This window comes from Beta vulgaris, chromosome 7 (genome assembly GCF_026745355.1).
Source record: "Beta vulgaris subsp. vulgaris cultivar EL10 chromosome 7, EL10.2, whole genome shotgun sequence".
NCBI classification, from domain to species: domain Eukaryota; kingdom Viridiplantae; phylum Streptophyta; class Magnoliopsida; order Caryophyllales; family Amaranthaceae; genus Beta; species Beta vulgaris.
The window spans coordinates 9,183,886-9,211,362 of NC_079208.1; the positions used below are offsets into that span (position 1 = coordinate 9,183,886).

Genomic DNA, 27,477 nt, shown 5'->3' on the forward strand with positions numbered 1-27,477 from the left:
GATAAAAAAGAAAAATGTAAAAAATATTTTAGAATGTTGGAAGTACTATTTAAAATATATAAGTTATTCAAATCCACAACATTTTGGGTCTAATTGTATAAATTGATTACTTCGGGTTGTGTTATTATGTCCAAGTCCAAGTAAAACAGAAAACTAAAATTGAACATGATTAGGATAGTATGAGTAAACTTGCATAATTGTCTAGATGATGGCATCTTTCAAAGTTGTACACGTAACTTTATTATGTGATTACCTACTCACAAATCCAACTTCAATAATTAGAGGTCATTAAATATCGTGGAATGTTCTTATACTGCGGCTTCGGTCCAAGGGAAAATCTCTTAGAGATTCCTTAGCTATAAAAATTAATAAATTAAAGAAATTTTCATCATTTTAAACAATTCATTCATCAGTAAAAACAACAATATAATCCTTAGAAGTTGTTGTTGTCTAATCACTCACATTTAACTATATTAAACTCAATATATTTACATATTGAACAAATCTATATCCCACTTTGTATCAAGGAAGTCCCATGCACTATCATCTCCAAGACACCAACTTTTGGGACAATCTAAACGTAACTCCGATGAACTACACTTATCAGTTTCCTCATCTTTCAACAGCAAATTTATCCAGTCCGATAACCGGTCTTCATACGGCGAATTCGTGATCATGCAATCTGATATTAATCCCTTCTGATGATCGTCATTGTTATAAGAGCTAGAATGACCACTTATAGCTCCAATAGTTTCATCAGTACAAGATGTTATATTATCAGTGTTGCTACTTATTTCTGGAGTAATCGTATCGCCTTCTTTAAGCGAGGCGTCTGATTGAATGGAATAATTGTTTGTATGATCACTTGAAGAAGATAATTCCACCGTCCAAATGTTGTTTGAAGGGGATTTAGATGAGGTAGAGTTGTGTGGTAATGAAATTTTCATTTGCATATTCTTCCTTAGGTGAGTTCGCCAATAATTCTTGATCTCATTGTCAGTTCTTCCTGGTAATCTTCGAGCAATCTTAGCCCATCTATCAATAAACCAAACTTCATTAATAAGTATGATTCTATATGTAATTCTATAAACACAAAATCCTATATAAGGCGGATGTAATAGAAATACTTTATTGTAAGCCGGGGTCATTTTTCTATGTTGAAGGGTAATTTCTTACCATTCATATTAATAACTGCTAACTTCTAATCTCTATTCTATATGGGAAGAGGGGTAGGACACCAAAATATTAGAAACCCCATTTTACCCTCATAACATCTCTAATTCTCTATTATAACTACTTCCTTTATTGAAAAAATAAAAAAATAAAAAAAGAAAACTACCTAATTAATTTTAAAAATAAATAATATTACAAAAAGAAAACCATCAAGAATTCAAATATTTCTAATTTATTCGAAATAATTAATAATTAATTTAATTTTTTTCATCTCCTAAAAAAATTATTTTGTACGTATGTTCACACGCATCGCGTGCATATAAAAACTAGTAATAAATTATTGTAAGTCCGTCTCACTAAAGAATTATCAATAACTACGTAAAAATTGTTTATATATCGAAGTTCAAAATTAAACGGTTATTTGTTAAACCTTTCTTCATATGGTTTATGTTAGTCATTATAATTAGTTTACTTCTGGAAGCCGATTTTACCTCATTAAATCCAAGTTCTATTCATTTATTGTATTTCTTCTATATAATTAGTGACTTAATAAACTAAACTTGTTTTAATATATGGAATTTTATTTTGGCTCATCAACATTTGTTCTTACTAGAGAATCATGTGGGAACCCAATGGTTGGAGCTCCCACCTCCCAACCTCATGGTCGGGAGTTCGATTCTCATCAATCCCATATTTGGAGTGTTAGTGTGGATTTATGCTTCGTATAAATTCCCAGTTTCCAGTCTCTGTAAGTTTCCTTATGGGTCGGGATCCCCTTTTTACCCCTAAATTCATGAGGACTGAGCGTCTGAGCCTGCTTGGGCCAGTTTATTACCGAATCAAAAAACATTTATTCTTACTAGATCAACATCAAAACTTACTTGTTACCCCATCTTTCATGGAGCTTGACTATTACGTGCTCCTCTTCAGGAGTTATAGGACCATGCTTCAGAAAAGGTCTAAGATAGTTCAACCATCTTAACCTGCAGCTCTTTCCACTCCTCCTTAGCCCTGCAATTTTATACCATATTTTTAACTAAACTATTCTATGTAAAAAAGAATTTCAAAAGCAGTAATAACCAACACATAGTCATATGATCTTATGTTATCTATGATCTAATCTTCGTTCATATACAAACCTGATATCCTAGCTACTGAATCCCATCGTCGTGCACCCAAAACCGCGACGAAAGCTTTGAGCCGTTCATCTTCCTCTTCATACCAAGGTCCCTTTCGCAGATTTTCTTCTCTCATCATTGTTTAATTAAATGGAATATATATCAATGTTTAACTTGAGATAGGCGAAGTCATAGAGTCTATTTATACATATGAAAACAGTGACAAAAAATGAAGGAAGATATAAAAAAAAGTGCACAAAAAGTGATTATGACTCACCAAAATCTTACCTGGCAGCAATAATAGGTGGAAAAACACCAAGTTATAATTGTGGATATACAAATTAAAAGTGCACCCATTTGTTTGTCTAAACTTAAACTCGTGTGATTATCATTGTTTAATTATGTAGTATGTCACTAATGGGACATAGATACTTTACAGAATTAGCTACTTTTTTGCATCATCATCATCACTTTTGTCTGTTTATGGAAGTAATTAAATGCTAATTAGCAAGTTTAATGTGTGTTTAGATACTTAATTTATGTGATGTAAGCTTCAAGTTCTGAAAAGATTGCGTATATATGATCGTCCACTTGAAACTTTGAATGAATTAGTTTAATAGTAATAGGCAGCATGAAAGTGTAAGAAGGAATGAGATAAGATAGGATAATGTACACCCAGAGAATGAGCCACTGGCGATTGTGGCGAATAGAAGGGCAAAAGATACCAAATTACAAATCTTCGTCTAAATCTGATCTTATGTGCTTCCGTTATTTCTTTATTAAGGAATCATCTACAATGGATAATTATGATGAGTTAGGCAAGTTTATGGACAACTGCGTTGTGGAAATCCAAAATCTTTGCTGATTTGAAAATTGCTTAGGCTTATTTTAGTGGAAAAGTTTTAAGAGAAAATACAATTTTAAAGTAATGCTTTTTTTGTTTGGTTAATTGTGAGGAAACTTAGAAAGAAAAGAAAAATGAATATTAAGTGGAGATGATCAATTGGATACACCATTGTCCGCAGTCAAAACATAGTTGTGGTGGTGCACCGCCGCTAGAGATGGTAATGGGTAGGATCTGGACAAGATTTTCTAAGATCTAGATCCGTTTTTTAGGCAAGGATCCAGATCCTACCCGGATCCATCAGGTGATAAGAATGAGGATCCAGATCTGTATGCATCCGAGTTCTAAACAGATCCTTGTCTATTTTCTTCAAACTAGCATGATTTTCACAATAATTAAAGATTTTAAACAATAAAGTCATCTCTATTATCAACCAAAAATTACATTTAATTTCTGAAAAATCATCATTGCAAGTTGCAACTATTTACAACTATTCAATTATCAAACTATAGATTAATTAACTATATTCTGAAAAATTAACAATTATCAATCCAATTTTCGAACTCAATTATTCGGTATATTTGCACAAAAGTCGCACATTATTCAAAACAATAATTCGAAATTCAAGCAAAAATCTGTCTTTACATGTAATAACTAATATTATGATATTATGATAATATAATATTAAATATAATATTATAAAAACGAGTAGATGGGTCTGAATTCGGATAATAATTTAGGACCGGTCTATATCCTTTTTTCAACCGAATCCATAATATTCAAAAAGGACCAAGATCCATCAAAAATGGATCAGAATCCACAAATGCGGGTAGAGTCCATTACCCACTATAATCTCTAACCGTCGCTATCTCTACCTTTGCCTTGTCCATGAGGGTGGGAGAAAGAGGTTTGGAGGACAGAGAAAATGGGAATCTAAGCAAAGGGAATTGCGTAAACAATAGCACCGTCAACTGTGAACCTAGTTTTAGCCTCTTAGGTTGGACTGCCATGGAAAGTGAGGAAGGTGTAGTGGAGGTGGTTTGGCGGACGACCATTAGTCAAAAAGCCACTCAAGAGAGTTGTCGTCACCTGTCAAAGTTGTAACGAGAATTAGTAGAATTGGGCATTGGCCGGGTCGGCTCAGCTTGGCACAATAAGAGTTGGGCCGAACCCAACATGCCCGCTATTGGCATGACACGACATAAGAGGCACGCTCATGGGCCATAGGTTATGCATGGACAGCATTTTTAAAAATTTGACACGAGCACAATGGGCTAGCCTTCCAGTTGGCACGCTTAAATTTTATAAGTGACCCACGACACCAATCAACCTAACGCAAAATATGGGTCGAGTTGTGCATGGGCCTTATTTTCTAACTCAGTATGAGCCCGACACGACACGAATTGATCTTGAACCGTTCTAGGGACAAACCCCCATGGCACGAGGCCTGTGGGTCTCCCGACATGGCCCATGCCCGCCAGTAAAACTGGCAAGGAGAAAATAGGTCACTTGTTTACAGAGGAATGAACGAAAGATACAAAGAAAATTTAAAATTTTGAAAATTACAAATCTAATAAAAATGTAACACTTAATTAATTTACCTTGCCGAACAAATTTCTTTAGGTCACTATAATATATTTTGAAGACGCATATCATAACTAGACTCATTTGGAAATAACTCATAGTCGAGAATAAATAAAAAAAAACTCGCGTTCCATAATTAGGATTATTTCAGTCATTTTTTCCTTTAGGAAAAATGGGAATAAGATTTTACTTGTGCCAATGGATGACAAAACACACAGTCGTTTCGCACAGCCGCCTCTAATTTGGACCTCAGAGTGAAAAATCAGATTCTTTTTAGAAAAGAAAAAGGAAGAGTTAGTGATCCCTACAGAAAAGACACACAAGTATCACCGACTTTTTTTTAAAAAAAAGGCCAAAAAATAGCTTATCCTGTATCTGACCAAACACCCCTTTAGTGTTTGAGTGAGTCGTTGCAGCTAGCAGCTAGCAGCATCAAGAGTCAAGTTTGCTCCACCAAGGTAGACTAAAAGCCCTTCATTATGCAGCTCTCATTTTATCGAACGGATTCCGATCTGGTCTGGTTACAAAAGGAATTTTTCTCGTTCAGACCGATTTCAACATCGTACTAAGTACCAGAAATAAGTTAGCATGTCCACATCTCCATAAACCACAAACATCCTCAACCTTGCACCAATCGTTACATCAATCTTCTACACTGGCCACATCTATCTCCTCCCTTACTCCCCACCACCTTCCGGAGTTATCCTTACTAGATCTCACAGATACAATGCTCACATAAACAACTAATCATGAGACTTGTTTATCCTCCAATCATAAAGTTCAGACTTATGATGGTATTCCCCCACCAGGAAAGTTCTAACAGATACAATGCTCAGTAGAACGTTAGGAATTTCTCGACTAGGAAAGTTCTCACAGATGCAATGCTCACAGATACAATGCTCAGCAGGACGTTGGAATGTGTAGTTTGGCTCCTACCACCCCAACGGGTTTAATTATATATTAGAGCTTACAAACTTGTAATCAAACCCACCACTGTGTTCCTGCCCTAGTTACATGGCATGGATAGCATCTTCGCCAACTTATTCAATAAATATCATTCCTGCAACAAAGTAAATGTATAGATATGACCAACCTCCGAGGCCTATTGATCAAGCTCACCCATATTATTTCTATTAACAAAGCAAAGCTAATCATGTCCTCAAAACAATTTCTCAGTCTCCGCGTGTGTTACAGTGAACTTCAAAAGCTGAGTCTTATGAGTTCTGCGACACAGCATATTCAAAATTTATTATTTCATGGGAGTTACTCTTTATTTTTCACCTACTTCATAGAATAGTACGAATGCCTAATATAAACAACACAATATCACCATCATAAATCATATAGTAGCAAACTACATTCACGTCACAGAACAGTAAGAAAATTCTATGACAGGTGACACAAATTAACAATTACTAAACTATGAAACATAAGCCTCTCCAAGTATACCTCACAACTTATCTTCAGCTCCGTACCACAGCCCATCAGCTTGATATATGCAGTAGCATGCACCAAAGATAAGCCAATAAGACGTGGATCTCATCAAAAAAATTCTCATCTCAACGCATATTAACGATCAATGAATGACTTGTTCATCAAATCAACAGCTGAATCCATGAACTGCATAAAGCCCATTTACAAACACAAACTTCAGTTAATATCTCAAGAAACTACCTTAAAAAGTCGAATCATTTAACATTCAATTAATGATCCCAAATCTTTAGCAATTCTTTTTTCTAGAAAGCTTTCCATCAAGAATGTTTCAGACTTGGCAGCAAACGGTCCTTATGGAAGGGAGTCATTGACACGAGATTGATTGTACTGTGCAGGAAGTGTAGCTTGGAAGTTCTATTTCTTGGGAAGTACAGAAAAGTTGTTTGTTTTAGTTCAGGAAATAGAAATCCAGTGCAAAGTTCTACTTACCTGGGGGGACTAAGTGACTTCCTCCAGTTCCCATGTTTTTAGTTAAACCAAACTTTACAGCTTTCTATTTCTCAAGATATTTCACTTCCCATAATTCTTAATGTAAACCAAACAAGTACTAACTACTGAACAACTATGATGCGACATTCAACAGTAGCCAGCTACTTCTCTGACGATGGTAATTCATAGTGCCAAAACTGCCTATGCATACCCCACTCTTGAGACCCTTTAAATGGCACATTGTACAAACCCTTTGAAATAAAACTGTTCTACCAGTAGCTCAGGGTGGAGCACACAGGTGATGGGTGCATAACAGTCTGCTTCTTTAAATCCATGGCTTTATAAGAATAGAAGTGCACCAAATATTTTAAAATAAAAGCCATGATAATTTTAGCAAAGTGTTCCAGCCTCAAAGAACTTGAGATCATATTCCCAGGGGGATGCATTAATGTTTAAACTTTTTAGTAATCCAACCAATCCGCAGTTCACCTCCAACTCCTTTAAAATCTCAGCTCACATAATTCTATCTTTGAGAATAATTGAGCAATAATTATGTTTTCCCCATAGAATGCATTATCCCAAAATACAAAGTCTCTGGTTAATAGTTTCCAACTTTCCCAAATATAGCAACTAAACCACTTTACAATAGTTAAATTATGATAAAAAAAATTATGAATCTAGTTATTTCAAAATATCATAAACTACAGCACCACAAACTTCAAAAAATTTCAATTTAGACGAGCTATTTTGTCTTCAATAAATGTAAAGAATAGCGACGGTAAGATATAAGGCAAAAAGAAGAATGTCCCAAAATTTTACCTTCCCAATATTCTTGAGTTCCCGCCCAACTGGCTCCATGAACTTCAAGTCCACTTCTATAGGCCACACCTGAACATATGGCAAAAATTAGGGTAAGCACAATCATGTGAAGCTTGAAAAAACTACACATCATAGATAAAAAGGTGAACATCAGGAAACCAAAAATATACAAACACCATAACTACACACAGGATCAAAGGTGAAAGGGCATACAGTAGATTAAACCTGAATAACAAGAAAAGAGAAGATTAAGGGTCTGTTCTCTTCGGCATAAAACAGCTGAACTGAACTGAACTGAACTTATCAAAGCTGAACTGAACTGAACTGAACTTATCGGAGCTGAACTGAACTGAACTTATCAGAGCTGAACTGAACTGAACTGAACTGAACTGAACTGAATTGAATTGAATTAAATTGAATTGAATTATATTACATTGAAATAAATTGAATGTATAAATATATAAATAATATTTTAAACAATAATAATATGAATATTAAATAATAATTATAATGATAAGTAATAATAATGAATAATAATAATAGTAGTATTTTGAATATCTTTAAATGATAGTTATAAATAATATTAATAATCATAAATAATAATTAATAATAATTAATGACAATAATGATAATTAATAATAATTAATTATATTATTTGTATTAATATATTAATACTTGACGATGATATATAATAACAATAATATCTAAGAAGTAAATTAATATTACTATTTTAATAATTAGATTTAATAATTTAAAAATATTTAGTAATAAAAATAATGATTGGGTTGGACCGCGAAAATTACATCATAAACCGTCTTGACGCGATTTGATTGGTTTATGGGCTAAAAAAAGTGGGTTTATTTGTGCTTTGACCTAAACCATGTTCCTCCTAATAATAATAGTAATAATAATTAGTAAAGCTATAATAAAAAAAATATATAGAAACAACAACAACAATAATAATAATAATAATAATAATACTTAATAGTAATGATATATATTTAAATAATAATAATAATAATAATAATAATAATTAGTAAAATAAATTATACCAACATAATAATAATAATATTTAACAAAATGGTTATAAAAGAATAGAGCTGAACTGAACTGAACTGAACTGATCTGAACTGAACTTATTGGAGCTGAACTGAACTGAACTTATTGGAGCTGAACTGAACTGAACTTATTAGAGCTGAACTGAACTGAACTGAACTGAACTGAAAATAAGCTGGGGAGAACAGGCCCTAAGAGAAGAAGAGGAAGAAGGTAGGTAAGGTTGGTTGTATAGTTGTATTGATAAACCCTAATTGGGTGTATATGAACTTCAGCTTTCGAGAGGCTAATTTCAACGTTTCCTCTCTCTGTTATCCTGCTATTTATACGTATTACAACCATAAGATGTTCTGTTTCTCTGTCATTTGTGTTTTCTCTCTTTATAACTAACTTCCCATGCGTCACCTTCTGCTCTCTGCTTCCAACTGAAAACCCCAGCAGCAATTACTTAAGTGCCCTTCCCTTTCCTCCTATGAGTGAAGCCTATAGGAGGATGCACCTGTGGGTGCATTGGAAGGCACACAATATGCAGTAAATTAATTACCCCAATGGCAACGAAGCAGAAAGCTCAGGAGGCTGCTTGCAGATTCTACCACGAAATACGGAAGATGGTCTTAGATCAAACAGAAACCCGTCATGGATATGCTAAACTCTCGATTTTAAGGTGAATCAGACCTTGAGGAAAACTTCAGGGTAGACAAACAAGGATCAGAAGACAATGAAGCAAGCAAAAAGGGTGGAGATAGAATTGAGGAGTAAGAACACAAGCAACCGGATGGGGGAAAATTTGAAACAAAACCCCGAACATCCAAATAATATGAGGCTGCTATTGCATGAAAATCACAGTAATATAACTGCCTGCTTTTGAATTTTGTTCCATCAGAGTCAGAAAGAGGTCCTACAAATGAACTATGAGTCTGTAAATATGGACTGAGATTACTGAAGTACATCTCTTGTTGGAAACTTGGAACCCCATGATCTCAAAGAAGACGAATCTAATGCTGAATCAAACCATTAAGAGATCTTGGTTGCCACTGTTTGCGAGAAACATCAGCTTTCTAACAACTGTATGGCCCATATCAGCAAGAACCCAAAGTCGGATGGTTTAGATACGAAGAAGAATGCTCCTCCTTTTTAATTGCTTCCAGTAAGCAAAGACGAGCCACCCATTCAACATATATGCTGAAATAAGATGCTGATCGAAGGCTTGTTGATAAACAGCAGATAGACAAGCTGCTGTGAGCTTGTGACATTCTATATTTGCTACTAGATGAGAGGAGGCTGAATTTGAAAAGAAGGTATGTGTCAGGCATCCTTACTGTCCCAGATAAACCAATCAAAGACGGAAAGATGAGGCAGGCCTCTTTCTATGAACGGCGATATGGCTCCAGGGCCAGACAGGTATAAGACATTATTGTTCAAAATGTCCTGGCATGTTGTAGGAGAAAGTCAGTACTCATTAAAGACATTAGGAGCATATTTGGTTCAAGGCATGGAACAAAAAGTGAATGGAATATAGAGGAGTGGAATGGTAATGGAACTTGTTACCTTTATTATGAAGTTTGGTTCAACTGTTCAAGCTTTAAATGGAAAAAAAAGGAAACCCAATACCAGCAAACAATGATTTTGTTACTTGATGGGGAATGGAATGTAACAAACTAGGGGAATCCATTACCACCAAGTAATGGTAATGGATTGAGGAGAGGTTGAACCAATCAAGAAGAAAAGGAATAAGTATTTGATTCCATTTCTTAGATCCCAAACATGTTCTAAGTTCTTCGGAAATGGCAAGCTCCTCAATCAACACAAAGCTCTTTTTCCATGATTCCAAAAAGCTTGAAAGCTACTATCTCAATGATTCATAGTTCATACCCATCTAGTGCTACATTTTCTGTATAAAGCCATAATAAAAAGTATGGCTGAGAGAATAAGAGCTATCTTGCCAGATCTGGTACATGTCTCCCATCATGCTTTTCTAGATAACAGGTCGATGAACCATAATGTTCCTGTGACATTACGTTCTGAAACACTTCAATTAGAAGTCATCTATCCTGTGTACTTTTAAAGTGGATATAGAAAGCTTACAACTTTATAAGCTGGGAATTTCACATAAACAAACTGAGAGGCTCTAAGTTTGCTGACATTTGTGACATGGATCACTCTTTGTGTCAGCTCCACCAAGTTCCCAATTTAAGTCAATGGGACAGTGGGAGGCTTTCAGTGAGCCAGAGGGCTGAGAACAGTAGACTCACTATCCCCTTATCTCATTGTATTGGCAACAGAGTTCCTTTAAAGAAAGTCCGAAGAAGCATAAAAAACCATGGCTCTAAGTTTCATATCCAGGATACTATAAAAACTCGAGTTGGCCCCCTAAAGATTTGGGTAAAACTTGATCCTTTTTGGTATATGCGAGCTTCATTCAGTCGCATCTTAAAGAATATTTTGATAATATTGTGTGTCAATCTGGCTTGTATGCAAAGTTATCCAAGAGTGATCAGTCAACTTCTTTGGTATGAGCATGGGACACTTCCAGTCTGAATACTAGAATTTCCCTTACTCCCTTCTAGGCTAAGAGAGAAAACTATGTAGCTCTAATTTCTAGCATTACAACCAAAACTCGGGCTTGGAAAGCCAAAAACCTATATAAAGCTCCTGGCCTGGTTTATTGAGCTTTTTTTTGGCTTCCAGATTGTATTACTGATCTGAATCAAGCTTTATGTAGGTCATATTTTGTAGGCTGGAACTGAAACCACCAGGAGAAGATTAGTCGCCTGGAGCTATGTAATTACGCCCCTAGATGACGGAGATCTGGGTTTCCAGGAACTGCTGGCTTGTAACAGGACTTTCCAAGGTAACTTTTAGATAATGGTTTTGAGTCTCTACGGGTACCTTCAGCAAGAAGAAAAATTAATCAAAGAAGGATCACAGAGGAAAGGATACAAGATGGAGCTGCTTGGTCCCTGCAAGACCTGATAGGGACAGATCTTATAATAGAAAGGGTCCACACACCTCAAGAGGAAGTTCACAGGATAATGCAAACCCATCCTTGATATGAAGCAGTTAGAAACAAAAGGATCAGGTCATTATTCTTGAAACTTGGGAGTTGCCCAAATCCTCGGGCATAGATTTCAGGGGTTTTTGTTGAGAGATACAACAACAACAACAACTAAGCCTTATTCTCAAGGTGCTTGGGGTCGGCTAACATGAATCGTCAACTGGAATCGTGACCAGAGGAGATGGCATCGTCAAGAATGATAAAAGTTTTTTTTTTTTTTTTTGAAAACAAGGTTTACACCAAAAATTGTTTAGAAAAGGTTTTCAGCAAAAGGTTTTAATACCAACACAATTGAGAAAAACAAATAAATGCAGTAATCAGACCCCTTCCTCCATATAGATACTACCCCTCCACCCATTCTATCCAACGTCATGCTCTCCTCAATCCCAAGTAACCTCATATCACTTTCAATTACCCGCAGCCAAGTCATCTTAGGTCTTCCCCTACCCTTTACAATTTGATTACTCCTCCACTCTTCAATTCTTCTCACCGGTGCATCTCCTGATCTCCTTTTCACATGACCAAACCATCTTAACCGATTCTCCCTCATCTTTTCTTCAATGGATGCAACTCCAACTTTTTCCCGGATCACTTCATTTCTTAATCGGTCCTTCCTTGTGTGGCCACACATCCACCGCAACATACGCATCTCCGCCCGTTCATCTTATGAACGTGGCATTGTTTCACCGCCCAACATTCGGTGCCATATAACAAAGCAGGCCTAATTGCAGTGCGGTAGAACTTTCCCTTCAATCTTTGGGGAATGCCGGAATCACAAAGGAATCCGGTGGCACTTTTCCACTTTAACCAACCCGCGTTAATTCTATGCGCCACGTCTCCATCCAGTTCTCCATCCTTTTGGAGAATGGATCCTAGGTAACGGAAGACGTTCGATCCTTGAACCACTTTGCTATCCAAAGTGACCGCCCCCGCCTCGCTGCTTGTAACCCCACTGAACTTGCACTCCATATACTCCGTCTTACTTCTGCTCAATCTAAAACCACGGGCTTCTAATGTATGCCTCCACAATTCCAACTTACTCTCAACACCTTCCTTTTCTCATCAATCAACACAATATCATCCGCAAACATCATACACCATGGTATATCATCTTAAACTGACCTCGTTATTTCGTCCATGACTAGGGCAAAGAGAAAGGGACTAAGTGCAGAACCTTGATGATACGTTTGGAGTACTACGGCATATAACTTACAACCAAAATCTAGGGGAGGTGAGCTTAGCGAACGAGTGGGAGAGTTCCTGGAAGTAAGACTTGTTCGGAAGTTGCTCCAATAAGAGAAAGAACCTATATTATCAATATATCTTGTATGGCTATCTAATCCATCCCACTTGCTAATAATTAAGATGTATCCTAAAGGACTTTATTCCACCCCCTTCACTTAGGAGAAGAATCCTGTCTGACTGACCCTATCATGATTGAATGATTGAGCTATGCCATGGATGAAGTCTTTCTCTGAGCATGCCATGGATGAAGTCTTTCTCTGAGCATGCCGTGGAAGATTTATAAGGCTGCTGCCTCGACTAAGCTGCTTGCCCGAAGCTTTGTTCCTATCACACAAGAAAATGGTTTCTTTCACTGATATGGATATCTTTCGATCTCAATTCTCCTATTTCAATAATACAAATAGGAAATTCCATATCTTTTGACAAATCCTGGGTAGACTGCCTCATATGGAAATGCAAAAGCGAATGAGTAGAGCAGCGGAAATGAATTGACCAGATTGATGGAATTATTTGCACGATGCCGAGTTCTCTCCTTTCTTAGTCTCCTCTACCTCTCAGACCTATGTTACTCCGACACGGATACGGGTGTCGTATCCAAGTAGGGATCGGAGGATCCGACACCCTACTTCAAAAATTTTGCCGATACTCCGACACGGTCAAGAGAGTGTCTTGACCAATATTATAGACACGTCTATAATTGAAAGTGTCGGGAAAAATTTCCCGACACCTTATGTTGATAAAAAAAGTTAAATTGTAATAACTAGTACTTCCTCCGTTTCTAAATAAGTGCAACAGAGAGAAGTGGCACACAGACCAAGGAACATAGAGAGAGAAAGTTGGGGACCACAATTAATAGAGATATTAGACAACTTAATTAAATAAAACACCTACACTAATGCCAAATAAATTTATATCCCACTAACCACTGACATCACGACCACCACCACCGACCACCGACACCACCACCAACCACTGACCACCGACACCACCACTTGGAAACCACTTTCCCCTACCCTTTCCACGGAAAAACCCCTCCCCCACCCCTGCCCACCTGAAACCACCCCATTTCCCCTCCTCCACCCCCGAAACTAACACCCTCCCTCCCCAGCCTAACCACCAAAGTCAACAAAATCCTGAAGAACCCATAAAAATTCCTTTTTTTATCGTCTCGTTTCTCTCCTCCATCTCAATTGTACTACTCCTGAAGAACCCATAAAATACCACAAAGTTAACAAAATTCTCATAAAAACCCCGAACAAAACCTGCATTTTTTTCTTTCCAAAATTAAATGGTAATTCACCATTATCGCCGCCACTTCATCCATTTCTTTCTCCTGCAACTAAAACCCATAATCAATTTTCTTTCTTTTACCTCTAATTTTCCTTAACAAACTTTATTGGGTTTGGATGCGAGTCGGGTTGTAAAGAAGAGAAACAAATGTTTCTTTGCCGTCACTTGGTGAGGATAAGAGAAGGAGAGGAGGAGATAGTATGAAAATTTTGGAGGAGAAGAAGAAGACGGTGGTAGTAGGAAAAATCTAGAGAAGAAATTGAACATGGTGGTGGCTGGAGATGACATATCTGGAGATGTCGGCCGGTACGGGTGCGTTCGTGTCGGAATGGTGGTGGGGTTGGTGTTGGTTGGTGTGGGGTTGGTGGGTTGATTGGAAAGAGAGGGGTTGGGTGGTGAGTTGAGGAAGAACTGAGAGGGTGGGTGGTTAAGAGGGGTGGTAGATAGAGAGGAGGTGGTGGTGATTAATTAATGTTGTTTAGGTTGTTAGATGATAATTTAATTAAGTTGTTGGAGAATTAAGTAATGGCATTTCTGTAAATAAAAAGAAAAAACTTTCCATTTTAAGCTATGTTGCACTTATTATGACATTTCCTAAAATGGGAAATGTTGCACTTATTTTGAAACGGAGGAAGTATTATTTAAAAAATTATGAAATTTAAAAAAAAAATATTTGATTTAATAACTAAATTGTTATTAAAAGAGTTGAAAAGTCAAAGATTAGAAAAAAAAGGAGTAAAAAAAAGAATTTGTGAAAAACAAAAGGGAGTAAAGTTGTCACCTACTCACCTTTTGCCTTTTTTTTAAAAAAAAAAATACAGCTGTCAAAAACCTTCAAATGTACTGCATCTCCTTTTCTTTAGAATTTAAAATTAAAAATCTAGTATAGTACATTAAGTGACAGAAGGAGATAGACCACAAAAAAGTAAAAACCCTTCATCTTCTTCTCGCATCATCTTCTTTCTAGAGCAAGGACTTCTCCTTTCATGGCAGAAATCTCCAGCAGATGCGAAGAAGCACGAAACGCGAAGGAGGAATTGTCGGAGATGGCGGTCGACGACGACGGTAGGCGACTAGTTTCTCGGTTAAGGTTAGAGAGTTCGAAAATTTTGACAAAAAAACCCTAGATCTGATTTTTCCCCCCTCTTCTCTCTGCGTTTCTTTCTCACTTTCGCCAAATGAGTTTCCGATAGTCGACACTTTTTCGATACGCGTATCGACACCCATTTCCAGGCGTGTCGCGCGTCGTGTCGAGTCGACACGCGACACGCGGGGTTCAAGTGGGTGTCGGAGTAACGTAGTCTCAGACAGCAAAGAGTTTCATTTCAGACTTTTGGCCCTTTATCATTCTGAACTGGGCCCGGCCCAGCCCGCGTCGTTCCAACAACCGACGGGGAGCGAAAAGAAGTCTGGCATGAGTAAGACGAAGATGCAAATTGAATAGGAATGAACCCATAGAGTGGTGAACAAATTCATAGCTGCCGCTTTCTTTCATTTCATAAGGGAATCCAATTTCCCAACCCAAGTTTCTTTTATTTAGAACATCTTGCCTAGTTTCTCTTGATTTCCGATTGATGAACAAGAAGGAAAATGGAACTCTTGGATTTTTGTACTTGCCTCCGGCTACTCACATTACCGAGTTAATGAGACAAAAGCTTCATCCAACCTTTCCTTAAAATATAACCTCAAAATATTTTAAACGGCAAACCATTGCAGGTGATCAAAAAAAAAGTTAAGATATCAGATTCATAGCACAAACCACATTAGACCCTCTTCGTTAAAAATGGTGTTATACATAGATGATCTATGCTTCTCAAGCTTCACATTCTATATTACTATGAAGTTCATATAACCTATTCCAGTTACAAGAAACCAAATCTAAAAACCCAAACTCGTTGTTTTCAATCTAAGAGGAATTATTTCTTTACACTCTCGGCAACTATGATCTCTAAAAATATACCTTCTCAATAGCCTTCTACTATTCCCTAACCACCAGAGACTAACAAGAGCAAAATCAAGCAATCTTACTAATAACTCCAATAAGTACAAACCTCAAGGTATCTTAACGAACTTGAACCTAGCTTCATTGGTATTAGTTCATCCATTCGAAGTCATACGCCAATCATTCAAGACAAAGCTAATGACGAAAGATATCAACAAATCCCAAGCTAAAAGATAGTACGACACATAAAAGAAGGAAAAGAGATTTTCCCATGACTTTATATATTGTACATACAATGAAACAGTCCGTAACCCGAAATTCTATCAAACAGCCAAAGTCTAATCAATGAATGCAGTCATGCACATTTATAGCCAGTGAAAGGAACAAAAAGAGGACCTTCAAACCAAGTAATTTGACAGGTGTAACCTGACCCGGAACAATGCAATCTGGTCCTGCTGCCTCCAATACAGCATCCACTGCTAATCCATTTCCTACTGGATTTTCATCCTGCATAAATTTCATCACATTACAAAGAAAAAAGTGAATAAATTTAAGCATACAGCATAAAATTCATCTAGTTGGTAAAGTCGTGTAGGGATGGTGCCCATTGGGCCCTAATCCCGTCTACATCACTGCGGTTAGTCGCTCTCTAACACTAAACAAAATACAGCTTAAATTACAAAAAAAATAAAAGAGCCAAAACCCAGAAATAATTATATCAAAATTCAGAAAAGAAAAAAAAAAGGGGGAAAGGAAAGAGTATGATACCTTCATAATGGAGATGGCGTAATTGGAGAAGGGTGTATGAGGAACGCGAAGAAGAGGGGAAAGGTGTATTTTGGGAATGGGTTTCACCTGAGAAGCCCTCCATGGCGCATCCTTTTGAAGCCCAACTCCACTTTTCTTGGACATGTGTAAGTTATGCAGGGAAAAGAAGATGAAGATGAAGATGAAGATGAAGATGAAGATGAAGATGAAGATGGTGCACTTAGCACTATGATCTTTTTTTGGGCGTACGAGATTAATTTTGTGACGATGGGATTTGGGTAAGGTCGAAAATTGGGTTTAAGAGACTAGGCTGGGCTTCGAGAATCTTCAGTTTTGCTACCAATTCTGATTTTGTAACCTTGCGATTCGCTGTAAAATTTTATGGGGAAATTAGAGAATGTAAGGGCCTGTTCTCCCCAGCTTATTTTCAGTTCAGTTCAGTTCAGTTCAGTTCAGTTCAGCTCTAATAAGTTCAGTTCAGTTCAGTTCAGCTCCAATAAGTTCAGTTCAGTTCAGTTCAGCTCCAATAAGTTCAGTTCAGTTCAGTTCAGTTCAGTTCAGTTCAGATCAGTTCAGTTCAGTTCAGTTCAGCTCTATTCTTTTATAACCATTTTGTTAAATATTATTATTATTATGTTGATATAATTTATTTTACTAATTACTATTATTATTATTATTTAAATATATATCATTACTATTATGTATTATTATTATTATTATTGTTTCTATATATTTTTTTTATTGTAGCTTTACTAATTATTATTACATTATATATTATTAGGAGGAACATGGTTTAGGTCAAAGCACAAATAAACCCACTTTTTTTAGCCCATAAACCAATCAAATCGCGTCAAGACGGTTTATTGTATAATTTTCGCGGCCAACGCAATCATTATTTTTATTATCTAAATATTTTTAAGTTATTAAATATAATTATTAAAATAGTAATATTAATTTACTTCTTAGATATTATTGTTATATATATCATCGTCAAGTTAATATATTAATACAAATAATATAAAATAATTATTATTAATTATCATTACTATCATTAATTATTATTATTATTAATTTATGATTATTAATATTATTTATTTATAACTATCATTTAAAAATATTCAAAATACAACTATTATTATTATTCATTATTACTTATCATTATAATTATTATTTAATATTCATATTATTATTGTTTAAAATATTATTATATATTTATTACATTCAATTTATTTCAATGTATATAATTCAATTCAATTCAATTCAATTCAGTTCAGTTCAGTTCAGTTCAGTTCAGTTCAGTTCAGTTCAGTTCAGTTCAGCTCTGATAAGTTCAGTTCAGTTCAGTTCAGCTCTGATAAGTTCAGTTCAGTTCAGTTCAGCTTTGATAAGTTCAGTTCAGTTCAGTTCAGTTCAGTTCAGCTGTTTTATGCCGAAGAGAACAGGCCCTAAGTGACCCCGTGCGAGAGCGGTATTTAGAGAAAATTTTTCTTATCATGAAGTTTTGAAAAAGGGTCCTTAAAAATAATGAGAAGTGAGTAAATATTTTTTCAAAAATTATTAAAAGAAACGGTCTAGATTTAATATAACAGTAGACCTACGATCTGTTCTTTTCGGCATAAAACAACTGAACTGAGGAGATGAACTGAACTGAACTAAATTGAATTGAATTGAATTGAATTAAACTGAATTGAATTCAATTGAATGTAATAAATATATAAATAATATTTAAACAATAATAATATGAATATTAAATAATTATTATATTGATAAGTAATAATAATGAATAATAATAATAATAGTATTTTGGATATTTTTAAATGATAGTTATAAATAAATAATATTAATAATTATAAATTAATAATAATAATAATAATTAATGATAATAAAGATAATTAATAATAATTATTTTATATTATTTGTATTAATATATTAATACTTGATGATGATTATATAATAACAATAATATCTAAGAAGTAAATTAATATTAATATTTTAATAATTAGACCTCTCAAAAAAATAGATTTAATAATATAATAATGTATAAAAATAATTATTGGGTCGGACCGCGGAAAATTGCATCACTAACCGTTTTGACGCAATTTAATTGGTTTATGGGCTAACAAACGTGGGTTTATTTGTGTTTTTGACCTAAACCATGTTACTCCAAATGATAATAGTAATAAGAATGAGTAAAGCTATAATAAATAAAATAATGTATAGAAATAATAATAATAATAATAATAATAATAATAATAATAATGATAATAATAATAATAATAATACTTAACAATAATGATATAAAAATAAATAATAATAATAATAATAATAATAATAATTAGTAAAATAAATTAGACCAACATAATAATATTTAACAAAATGGTTATAAACTAATGGAGCTGAACTGAAGTGAAAATAAGCTAGGGAGAACAGTCCCTTAGTCACTAAAGGAATTAAACTAGTCATTCATATTTTTTTATATTTATAAAAATTTCATACTTTTTTTAAAAGTAAGTTAAAGTCCTTTGCAAAAAAAAAAAGAGAGGATTAGAGATCCCTCTTAAAATGGGTGACACTCGATCTTGAAGTTAAGATATCACCTGTGTATCACCTACTTCTCAATGGCTTTGTACATACATGAAGAAAAAAGTCAACAATTTCATCTACTCCAAATAACCAAATCCACAAAATACATGCAAGTTGAATAATCATAATATCAAGATAATGTTCTTAGGTATTGATATTAGTCCAAGTTTTATCGACTATCACATACAGCAAGGAATTATGACAACTAAAAAAACAATAAAATCAAAATTATGAACAAAAGGGATTCAAGACTGAAAACCCAAAATTTGGGAAAAAAAAACCATCAAATCTGCACTAGGAATCATACAAATTCAATGATAGTTTACAAACTCTCAAACATCTCTCTTAAACTCTCTTGTAATATAACTGATCACCTAAAATGGTTGCAAAAGGTATCTATATAAGGGCTTTTACATAACTCATTAATGCGTCGGTTTCGTATGCTTATCAAATCTCCACGCGAACACCAAACTCAAAACATGACTGATTGAGTGTCATGTAAATTAATAGCATCAAAATGGTTTCGGTCTTGAATAAATCAACACAACATGAACGTGTTAACCCGGCTCTAGACTTGGACATAGTCTTGGACATAGCCTTTAACCCGGCTCTAGTCTTGGACATAGCCTTTAACCCGGCTCTAGTCTTGCACATAGCCTTGGACATAGGATGAGCGATGTCCTCAAAGCATTTGCTTGGACTTCGAGCAATAGGTTCAGTCAGGCCCGCATATAGCCAATCTGGCTATTCAGACCCCAATGTGGGCTTCACAGTACAAAATGCATTTGCTCCAATACCAAAATGAAAAGAGCTCTTATCTAGCGCATGCGCGCACGCACATAGAAAAAGAAAAAAGGAAAGAAAGAATCAGTTTCCCAACTGTCTAACTTAAAGGCACAAAGCCAGTAGTTTCCCTTCCTATGGAAAGAAAACTCAATTGATCTCACAAGTTGTTAAATTTGAAGACAATAAACATCTGCATCTCCAATTTCAGGTCAAAAAATCACCTTTAATCAGGAGCCATAAATCTAATTTGAAGTTCTCTAAAAAGAAAGAGCACATACACTAGTAGGAAGAGACTTGGGCAATATCATTCTTAATCTGCAGATTTTTTGATACAAAATAAATTACATTTTATCGCTGATTTCCCGACATCTTCGGTGGTCAGAATGAAATTAAAAGGAGAAAAAAAATATTGAAGGACCAAAAAATTATGAGATAAGAGTAAAAAAAAAAAAAAGAATGCCACCAAAATGGAGATAAGAAAAGTCCACCAAGTGTCTTTGCTTGTTGATACTGGTGGACACAAAGTCATGAACCTTCAAACTCACTCAAGCTGTAACCATATCATCTCCTGCCACTTCAGCTAGTCTCTTCCACGTCAACTGCCGCTGCTCTTCAACCTCTTTCGCTCTGGCTACTTTGTCTTCATATTGCCTCTGACACTCTTCAAATAGCTCCACATCCATTTCCAAGAACATTTTCCGGACGTTGACAGTGAGCCCGTGAACAGCCTGGTTCCAATGACTTTGAATGTTCTTCTCCAATGCCTCAAAAATGATGGGTAGAATCACATTCCTATTCTGGGCAATTAAGCTTACTATGTGCTCGTTATTCCATAAAAAGAGTGCTCGCTCTGCCACCTGCAAAGCCAATGCCCCATATTATGTTCAAAAATTCTAAATATGTTCAAATTGAAGCAATAAATACTTATATAGCGAAATATATCAACTATCACGAAGTACTATTCACAGAGCTAGATAGAGGCATCATGTGGTACGCAACTAGCTTAGTTAAGTCTGGGAAGGATTTAATGTCCAAGACATGGGATCCGACCATATCCAGTCCACGTTGCTGCCCTTTGTGGTCACTAAAAACAAAATGTAATGGGACCTCATAATTAAGAACACAGGATACATTTATACCAGCAGCATGGAACACTTATCCTGAAAATGAAAGGACCACGATATGTAAGGACAGAATTGAACAAGACAAGCTACATTCTTAGCAATGAAAAGGCAGGAATATCATTGCTCAGGCAGTCTGTGCAGGGTTGGTGGTGAGGTTTGTAAACCTTAGTTGTAGAGAAGAAATGATAACCCATAAGTTAAACTAATACTTCCTGCCTTCTCTAGTACTTGCAACGTTTTCCTTTGCACAAGGACCAAGAAAAGGAGAGAGAAAAAAAAAAAAAAAAAGAACCCCATGTGCTAGGAGAGAAAAAGAGAATATATTGCCAAAAACAGAAAAGTTGCAAGTAATAAATAATTGCCAAAAATGGGAAACATTGCGACTAAAAAGATGGAGGAAGTAGAACCTAACCAGAAAACATGCGAATAGCACAATGCTAGTGATAAAGTCTACAAACTCTACAACATCTAAGCTAAAACATGTTTGTCATGCTCAGAAAATGATCCACAAAAGGCAACAACTTCATTAATTTTCACTAGGTACTAATAAAACTCACATTTAACTTACATAATTACATCTACCTTGCAATTCCATTCATACAGAAAGGCAGCCATATTTCAAAAAAAAATTATCATCTGTCTGCAATTGAGGGGGAGGGGTGTTAAAAATCCAACTTACATGAAATACTTACTATATGAATTGGACTCTGAATATATACACATATCAACCCTCCCCCCTAACACTCCAAAATCCCAGTACCCTAACAGAATGTTTGTTCAAATCAGAGCACACCTTTGCACCATATTACATCTGACGAACCCAGCAAATGTCAGACAAGGAAATTTCGTAGTAGAACTTATCAACATTGGCCTGGCCTAGTCAACTCTAGGTTTTGGCTGACATCTTTTGACCCAATTTCCATCCCGGCAAAAATATCATGCATTTTTGGGATCACAGAGCCAAATCATTATCTTTTTCCAACATCAACATTAGGGACCAAACAAGGGAGTGTAACTCTCAAGAGCGACACTAATGTTCCTTGCAACATTTGTCAAGCCTATAGCATATTTGAGGTGTACTTGCATTAAACCAAATAAAGAGCTGAGGCCACACCATGTACAAAGAATTGCACCTAAGGTACAAGGTGCAAGGCTCAAGCCTCAAAAAATGACCAGGTTAAACTGTAGTTTGCCTTGGCACACTTCAGCTTATGAGGCACACCTGCAGGAGCCTAATAACCTTGTCATATTCCATAGAAATGAAAATAGTTCCTCTCATGATATGGTACCATATGGTCTTACTATAAAAAGAACTTAGAGATCCTTATAACTTTTATTGTAATATGCAATTCTAGATGAATATTGTTAATTAGAAAAAGGGCCTCTATTTCCCAAAGCGTGGACTTTCACCTCTTGCCTTGTATCTAGACTATCGCCTCAATGTGCCTCATGACACCTATGGGAGCCTAATAACCTTGTCATATTCCATAGAAATGAAAATACTTCCTCTCCATATGATATGGTACCATGTGGTGATTGTGGTCTTACTTTAAAAAGAACTACGATTCTTATAGCTTTTTATTGTAATCCCCCAAAATGTGGACTTTCATCTCTTGACTTGTATGTAGGCTAGCGCTTCTATAGCCACAATGTGCCTCATGCCTAATGCCTCATGCGATAATGAAGATGCAAATCCTATATAAGAGCATTATTCAATTCTTTGACAGGCTTGGCAACAACATCCTACGACCTGTCACATAGGAGGGAGGAGCCCCCCAAAAGGTGGCATAAATGTTATGTAGTTTTCAAATACTCCTTCCGTCTCACTCAAATAAATACACTTTGACTTTTCACACTTGCCAATGTAAAACTTTGAGCGTTGATATCTGTAATTATATATTTGTAAAAATTATAAAAGTTATACTAATATATATTGAGATGAATCTAACCAAATCCCACATGACTAAATGTTTTTCCTATTCTTATATGGGTAATGCCATAAAACAAAGTGTAATGATTTTAGTGAAAAGGATGGAGAAATGAGTGTAAATTGTCCTATGACTCCTACCCAATGCAACAAACTTCTAGACGAACAAGATCAACATTGAAAAGGAAAGAAGAATCACATATAAGATATGCTCCTATATTGCAAGTATACCAAGGGATCGAGAAAAAAAACTGCATGTAAGAGCTTGATAGTAATGAATACCAACACCACGTAATCAAGCATACATAGCATACTCAATGAAGCTACAAAAAAAAAAAAAAAAACAGATATCCCAAACCATATCTGAAAACCTGGAAAAACACAGGCATGCCAAAGAGCTGTAAAATACAATAAAACATATAAAGAAACTAAACTGACTACGCCATGACAGCTGAATCTCCTCCTCTACTTCTTGGCACCAAATGCAATCGAAAAGGCTGTTTCCTATGAGTACACAGCATGAAGTAGAAAACTCCCTCATACTTACAGATCAAGAATTAGACAATGAGAGTAACTAATCGACTAGAGACAAAGAAAAGAAAAGGACCAAACTTAAGCTATAATTATTGTCCTAATTAACTTTGCTATTCTAATCAAAAGTGCGCAAATACTATTATATACTTGAGACAACAATAATATTCATCTATTTGTATCTGATTCAAAGAACTGTAGATGAGTCTCATCCAAAAATCTAACAAATTTATGGTCATTAGCATGTCAGATAACTCAACCGAGCACCATTGCTATGCATTACTATCTAATTACTTAAAAATCAGCTGACAAGTGACATCACAAGCATTGATTTAAAGATTTCCCATACCTGGAAATGAGGACTGTTGAGGCAGCGAGCTATCTGTCTAAAAAGTGGGACCATGCAGCGCTGGAATTCAGCACCCTGTGTTGCCTCTAATACTTCTTCTAATTCACCAAGAAATAGAACTTCTTTCTGGCAATTAGTAACAGGCCAATATTTCAATAAACCCCTTATCACCGTATCTGCCAACTTGTAGTCTTTTTCAACAAACTGAGTTATGCAGTATGATAACTGCTGATGATACAATCCAACTGGCTTAGGTTTATGAAGTGGGATCAGAGCTCGAACAAGGAATAATTTGTGCTCCTCTTTCATCGGAAGAGCAAACCCATTAATTATACTTCCTAGAATCTCCAACAGCTCTCCAACTCCACTGTGTCTCTCTGTCTCGTATATGAACCGATAAAATATATTATTTATCGCTTTCCTGATAAACGGTCGGTGCACCATGAACTTTCCATATATCCTGTGAAGGATAGTTTTCAAATACTCCCTCTCCCTTGGATCCTCTGAATCAAACAAATCCAATAGCTTCAACACAAAGGAATGATCAATGTAACGCTTGGCAACCTTAGTGTCAGTATCTTGGGACACAACATATCTCAACAGAAGCTCGTACACGAGCTGCAAATGAGGCCAAGAGGGCTCAAGAAAAGGCTCCTCCTCTTCAGGGTCAGTAGCCTCAACACCAGTATTTTCGTGGGACGATGGAGGTAAACACCTAAAAATATTAATTGAAACCATCTTAATCATCTCTTCTTGCACAGTCTCATGAATCTTTCCTGACCCCGACTGAATAAACTCAATAAGTTCCATCAATGTTTGCCTCTTGATTTCCTTCTCCCTAACCGATTTCAATGTATCAGTGAAATCAAATTGGTAAGAACAGATTTGTAGCTTACGCATAAACAGGTTTTGGCGCTCCGCAGCAGGGACATCTTTAAACAACGGAAGAGATTCAACAGTACCTGTAGGCGGGGCAGCCACAACCAGACCCCCACCCCCGCCCCCGCCCTGTGGCGTGGCATTCGGGCCACCTGACCCCGGAACCCCAACCCTTGAGGCATGATTAACAACCACATTCGACGACGCAACCACCCCAGATCCTCGATTATTTGGGGGAAATGCCATATCATCTGATTTGGAACCTTTACGATTCCCTCGTTTCATAAATTTATTCAACATCTTGGCTCACTCACTCTTCCCCTCCCTCTCTTTCCCCCCAATCTATCCCTTTTTCTCTTATCCTCAATCTTTCAAACAAAACCCTAACCCTAGATTGAAAAAATTAACCGATCAAAGAAATCACAGCAATTAAATCAGATCCCACTTACAAAAACCTAATGTTGGTACAATATTTATCATTAATAACCTATCAAATCGATCCGAAACACATCTATTCAGCAAAAAAAACAACAAAAAATCAAAAAATTACGAACGTTACCATTGATTATAGAATCTCATCACTGCAAATATGAAATATAGTCAGTTTCATATTTCGATCAGAAATTTGCAAGTTGCAGCGAGTTGATCGGACTGAATTGGGGATTTTTCTGGGAAGAAAGAAAGGATGGGAAGAGACAAAAGGGGAGATTTTTTTGGGAGGTGAAAAAAAAAATTGAGAGTGAAGAAAGTAAGAAAGAGAAAAGAGAGAGAAAATTAGAGGTGGGAAATCTTAAAACAGAAAAAAGGGAAAAATATGTGAAGGAATATGATTGTGTTTTTGAGGGTAATGATAAAAATGGGAAGAATTTAATTAATTAATGTTTATGGGAAGATATTTATATTTGTATATTATGTGTTTTTTGGTAGTTGTTTTATTTGTCTGGGCTGTACTATTGGTTAGGATGAGGATATATTTCCTAGTCCAGGTGGTGTTAGTTATAATGGGGTTTGACTTGTCACTTTTAATCAATACCATCCAACTATCCAAGCATGCAGTTTAAGTTATTGCCTTGCTAAATACAGATTTTAATAGAAATCAAGAGAAGATGTGAAAAGTTGAAGTTTAACAAGAATATCAGATTTTTATATGTATTGTATCACTTTTTTTATCATACACTCCGGTATATTATGAACATGATATATAAGGCAATTTTTTACGCATTCCTCATTTGAAACCTCTATAAAATTCTTTTTGTTACGAGGTGCAGCTATCTGCTGTCACAAAAGAGATAGAATATATTGCTAAGCCATGAATGGGGAGGGCAGAGAATTTTAAGTGAAAGCTGACAGTTCCAGCTTAACTTCTTTCTCTTACCCCTTGCTTCCTTCCCCCCGAGGGGTTAGGGGGTAACGTTCCGCTTCCGGGGGGGGATTTGATCCCCAGCCGTCGCCCAATAAGCATGGTCACATATACTTCCTCCGTTCCAAATTAAATGCAACAATTTTCATTTTAGGATGTTTCAAATTAAGTGCAACATTTCCAAACTTTCTATTTTTGATAAGTTTTTTAGGTGTGGATTTACGACAATACCCTTACTAAAAAATTAAACCACACTTAATTACACCTATGATCATCTAAACCTCCATCATCATCCCCCTTAAGTTTATCTCTCCTTACTCCCACCCACAACCAATTTCTCTCTCCTCACTCCCACCCACAACCACTTTCTATCTCCACACCACCCGTTGATTTCGTCCCCAACATTGCCATCCGTCGGAATTCGTCCCCACCATCACCATCCCGGAGTTTGTCTCCACCATCGCTCTCTCTCTCTCTTCGAATTCCGATCTCTCTCTCTCTCTTTGAATTCTGATCTCCCCCTCTCTCTCTCTCTTCGAAACAACGGTTTATTTTTGGTAGTGCAATATACCGATGAGAGATATGAACTGGCTCCATCCCTTTCCTAAAACCTCCTCCCAAACAAAAAGAAAAGAAACAACATCTGACAACTGGTACTCATTCCTAGGTCCTTTGAATTTCGATCTTTCTCTCTCTCTCTCTTCAAATTTCGATCTCTCTCCCTCTTTTCTCTTCTTTTTTTTGGTTGATTTGGGGTTTTGAATGGTAAATTGGGGGTTGGTGGTGGATTTCAGTGGTGTTGGTATTGTGGGGTTTGGTGGTGTTGGTAAATTGGGGTTTGGTGGTGTTAGTGGTTTAATTAGGGTTTGGTGGTGGATTTCGCTGGTGTTAATGGTGAAATTGGTGTTTGGTGGTAGATTTGGGGGTGTTGTGTTTTGATGGTGGTGGCGTTTCGTTGGTGTTAGTGGTGCCTCGGTGGTGATGGTGGTGGTGGTGACAGTGCCTCGGTGGTGGTGGTAGTCTCAATGGTGGTGGTAACTCGGTGGATTTGGTGGTGGTAGTCTCGGTGGTGGTGGCCTTGGTGGATCAGGTGGTGGCAGTAGGAGTTTGTGTTGATCAAT

General features: G+C 36.1%; 3 protein-coding genes across 3 annotated transcripts; all 3 read right to left on the reverse strand.

Moving 5' to 3' along the window:
* Positions 1–341: 341 nt before the first annotated feature.
* LOC104908836 (transcription factor MYB27) lies at positions 342–5,793 on the reverse strand. The gene is made up of 3 exons (XM_010698000.4): positions 2,313–5,793; positions 2,055–2,184; positions 342–1,035 (listed from the first exon to the last, which is right to left on the reverse strand). Exons 1-3 carry the CDS (start codon positions 2,428–2,430, stop codon positions 489–491), a joined length of 795 nt encoding a protein of 264 aa, XP_010696302.1. The 5' UTR covers positions 2,431–5,793; the 3' UTR covers positions 342–488.
* A 238-nt stretch (positions 5,794–6,031) lies between these two features.
* LOC104908835 (hypothetical protein) lies at positions 6,032–17,149 on the reverse strand. The gene is made up of 4 exons (XM_010697999.4): positions 16,818–17,149; positions 16,446–16,556; positions 7,462–7,530; positions 6,032–6,339 (listed from the first exon to the last, which is right to left on the reverse strand). Exons 1-4 carry the CDS (start codon positions 16,959–16,961, stop codon positions 6,289–6,291), a joined length of 375 nt encoding a protein of 124 aa, XP_010696301.1. The 5' UTR covers positions 16,962–17,149; the 3' UTR covers positions 6,032–6,288.
* A 3,317-nt stretch (positions 17,150–20,466) lies between these two features.
* LOC104908834 (serine/threonine protein phosphatase 2A 57 kDa regulatory subunit B' beta isoform) lies at positions 20,467–25,859 on the reverse strand. Its single transcript, XM_048648013.2, has 3 exons — positions 25,556–25,859; positions 24,118–25,385; positions 20,467–21,043 (listed from the first exon to the last, which is right to left on the reverse strand). The coding sequence occupies exons 2-3, from the start codon at positions 25,294–25,296 to the stop codon at positions 20,732–20,734; spliced, it is 1,491 nt and encodes a 496-aa protein (XP_048503970.1). The 5' UTR covers positions 25,297–25,385; positions 25,556–25,859; the 3' UTR covers positions 20,467–20,731.
* Between the last annotated feature and the right edge of the window lie 1,618 nt (positions 25,860–27,477).

Excerpts from the sequence above, each read along its gene's own strand:
- LOC104908836 (XM_010698000.4), bottom strand. The coding sequence starts at position 2,430 with ATGATGAGAGAAGAAAATCTGCGAAAGGGACCTTGGTATGAAGAGGAA. Across the intron at positions 2,185-2,312 it reads TTCAGTAGCTAGGATATCAG|GGCTAAGGAGGAGTGGAAAG; the intron begins GTTTGTATATGA and ends ATAAAATTGCAG. Across the intron at positions 1,036-2,054 it reads CATGAAAGATGGGGTAACAA|ATGGGCTAAGATTGCTCGAA; the intron begins GTAAGTTTTGAT and ends GTTTATTGATAG.
- LOC104908835 (XM_010697999.4), bottom strand. The coding sequence starts at position 16,961 with ATGTCCAAGAAAAGTGGAGTTGGGCTTCAAAAGGATGCGCCATGGAGG. Across the intron at positions 16,557-16,817 it reads ACGCCATCTCCATTATGAAG|GATGAAAATCCAGTAGGAAA; the intron begins GTATCATACTCT and ends AAATTTATGCAG. Across the intron at positions 7,531-16,445 it reads TCAAATTACTTGGTTTGAAG|GTGTGGCCTATAGAAGTGGA; the intron begins GTCCTCTTTTTG and ends CCATATGTTCAG.
- LOC104908834 (XM_048648013.2), bottom strand. The coding sequence starts at position 25,296 with ATGTTGAATAAATTTATGAAACGAGGGAATCGTAAAGGTTCCAAATCA. Across the intron at positions 21,044-24,117 it reads TCAACAGTCCTCATTTCCAG|GTGGCAGAGCGAGCACTCTT; the intron begins GTATGGGAAATC and ends TTGGCTTTGCAG.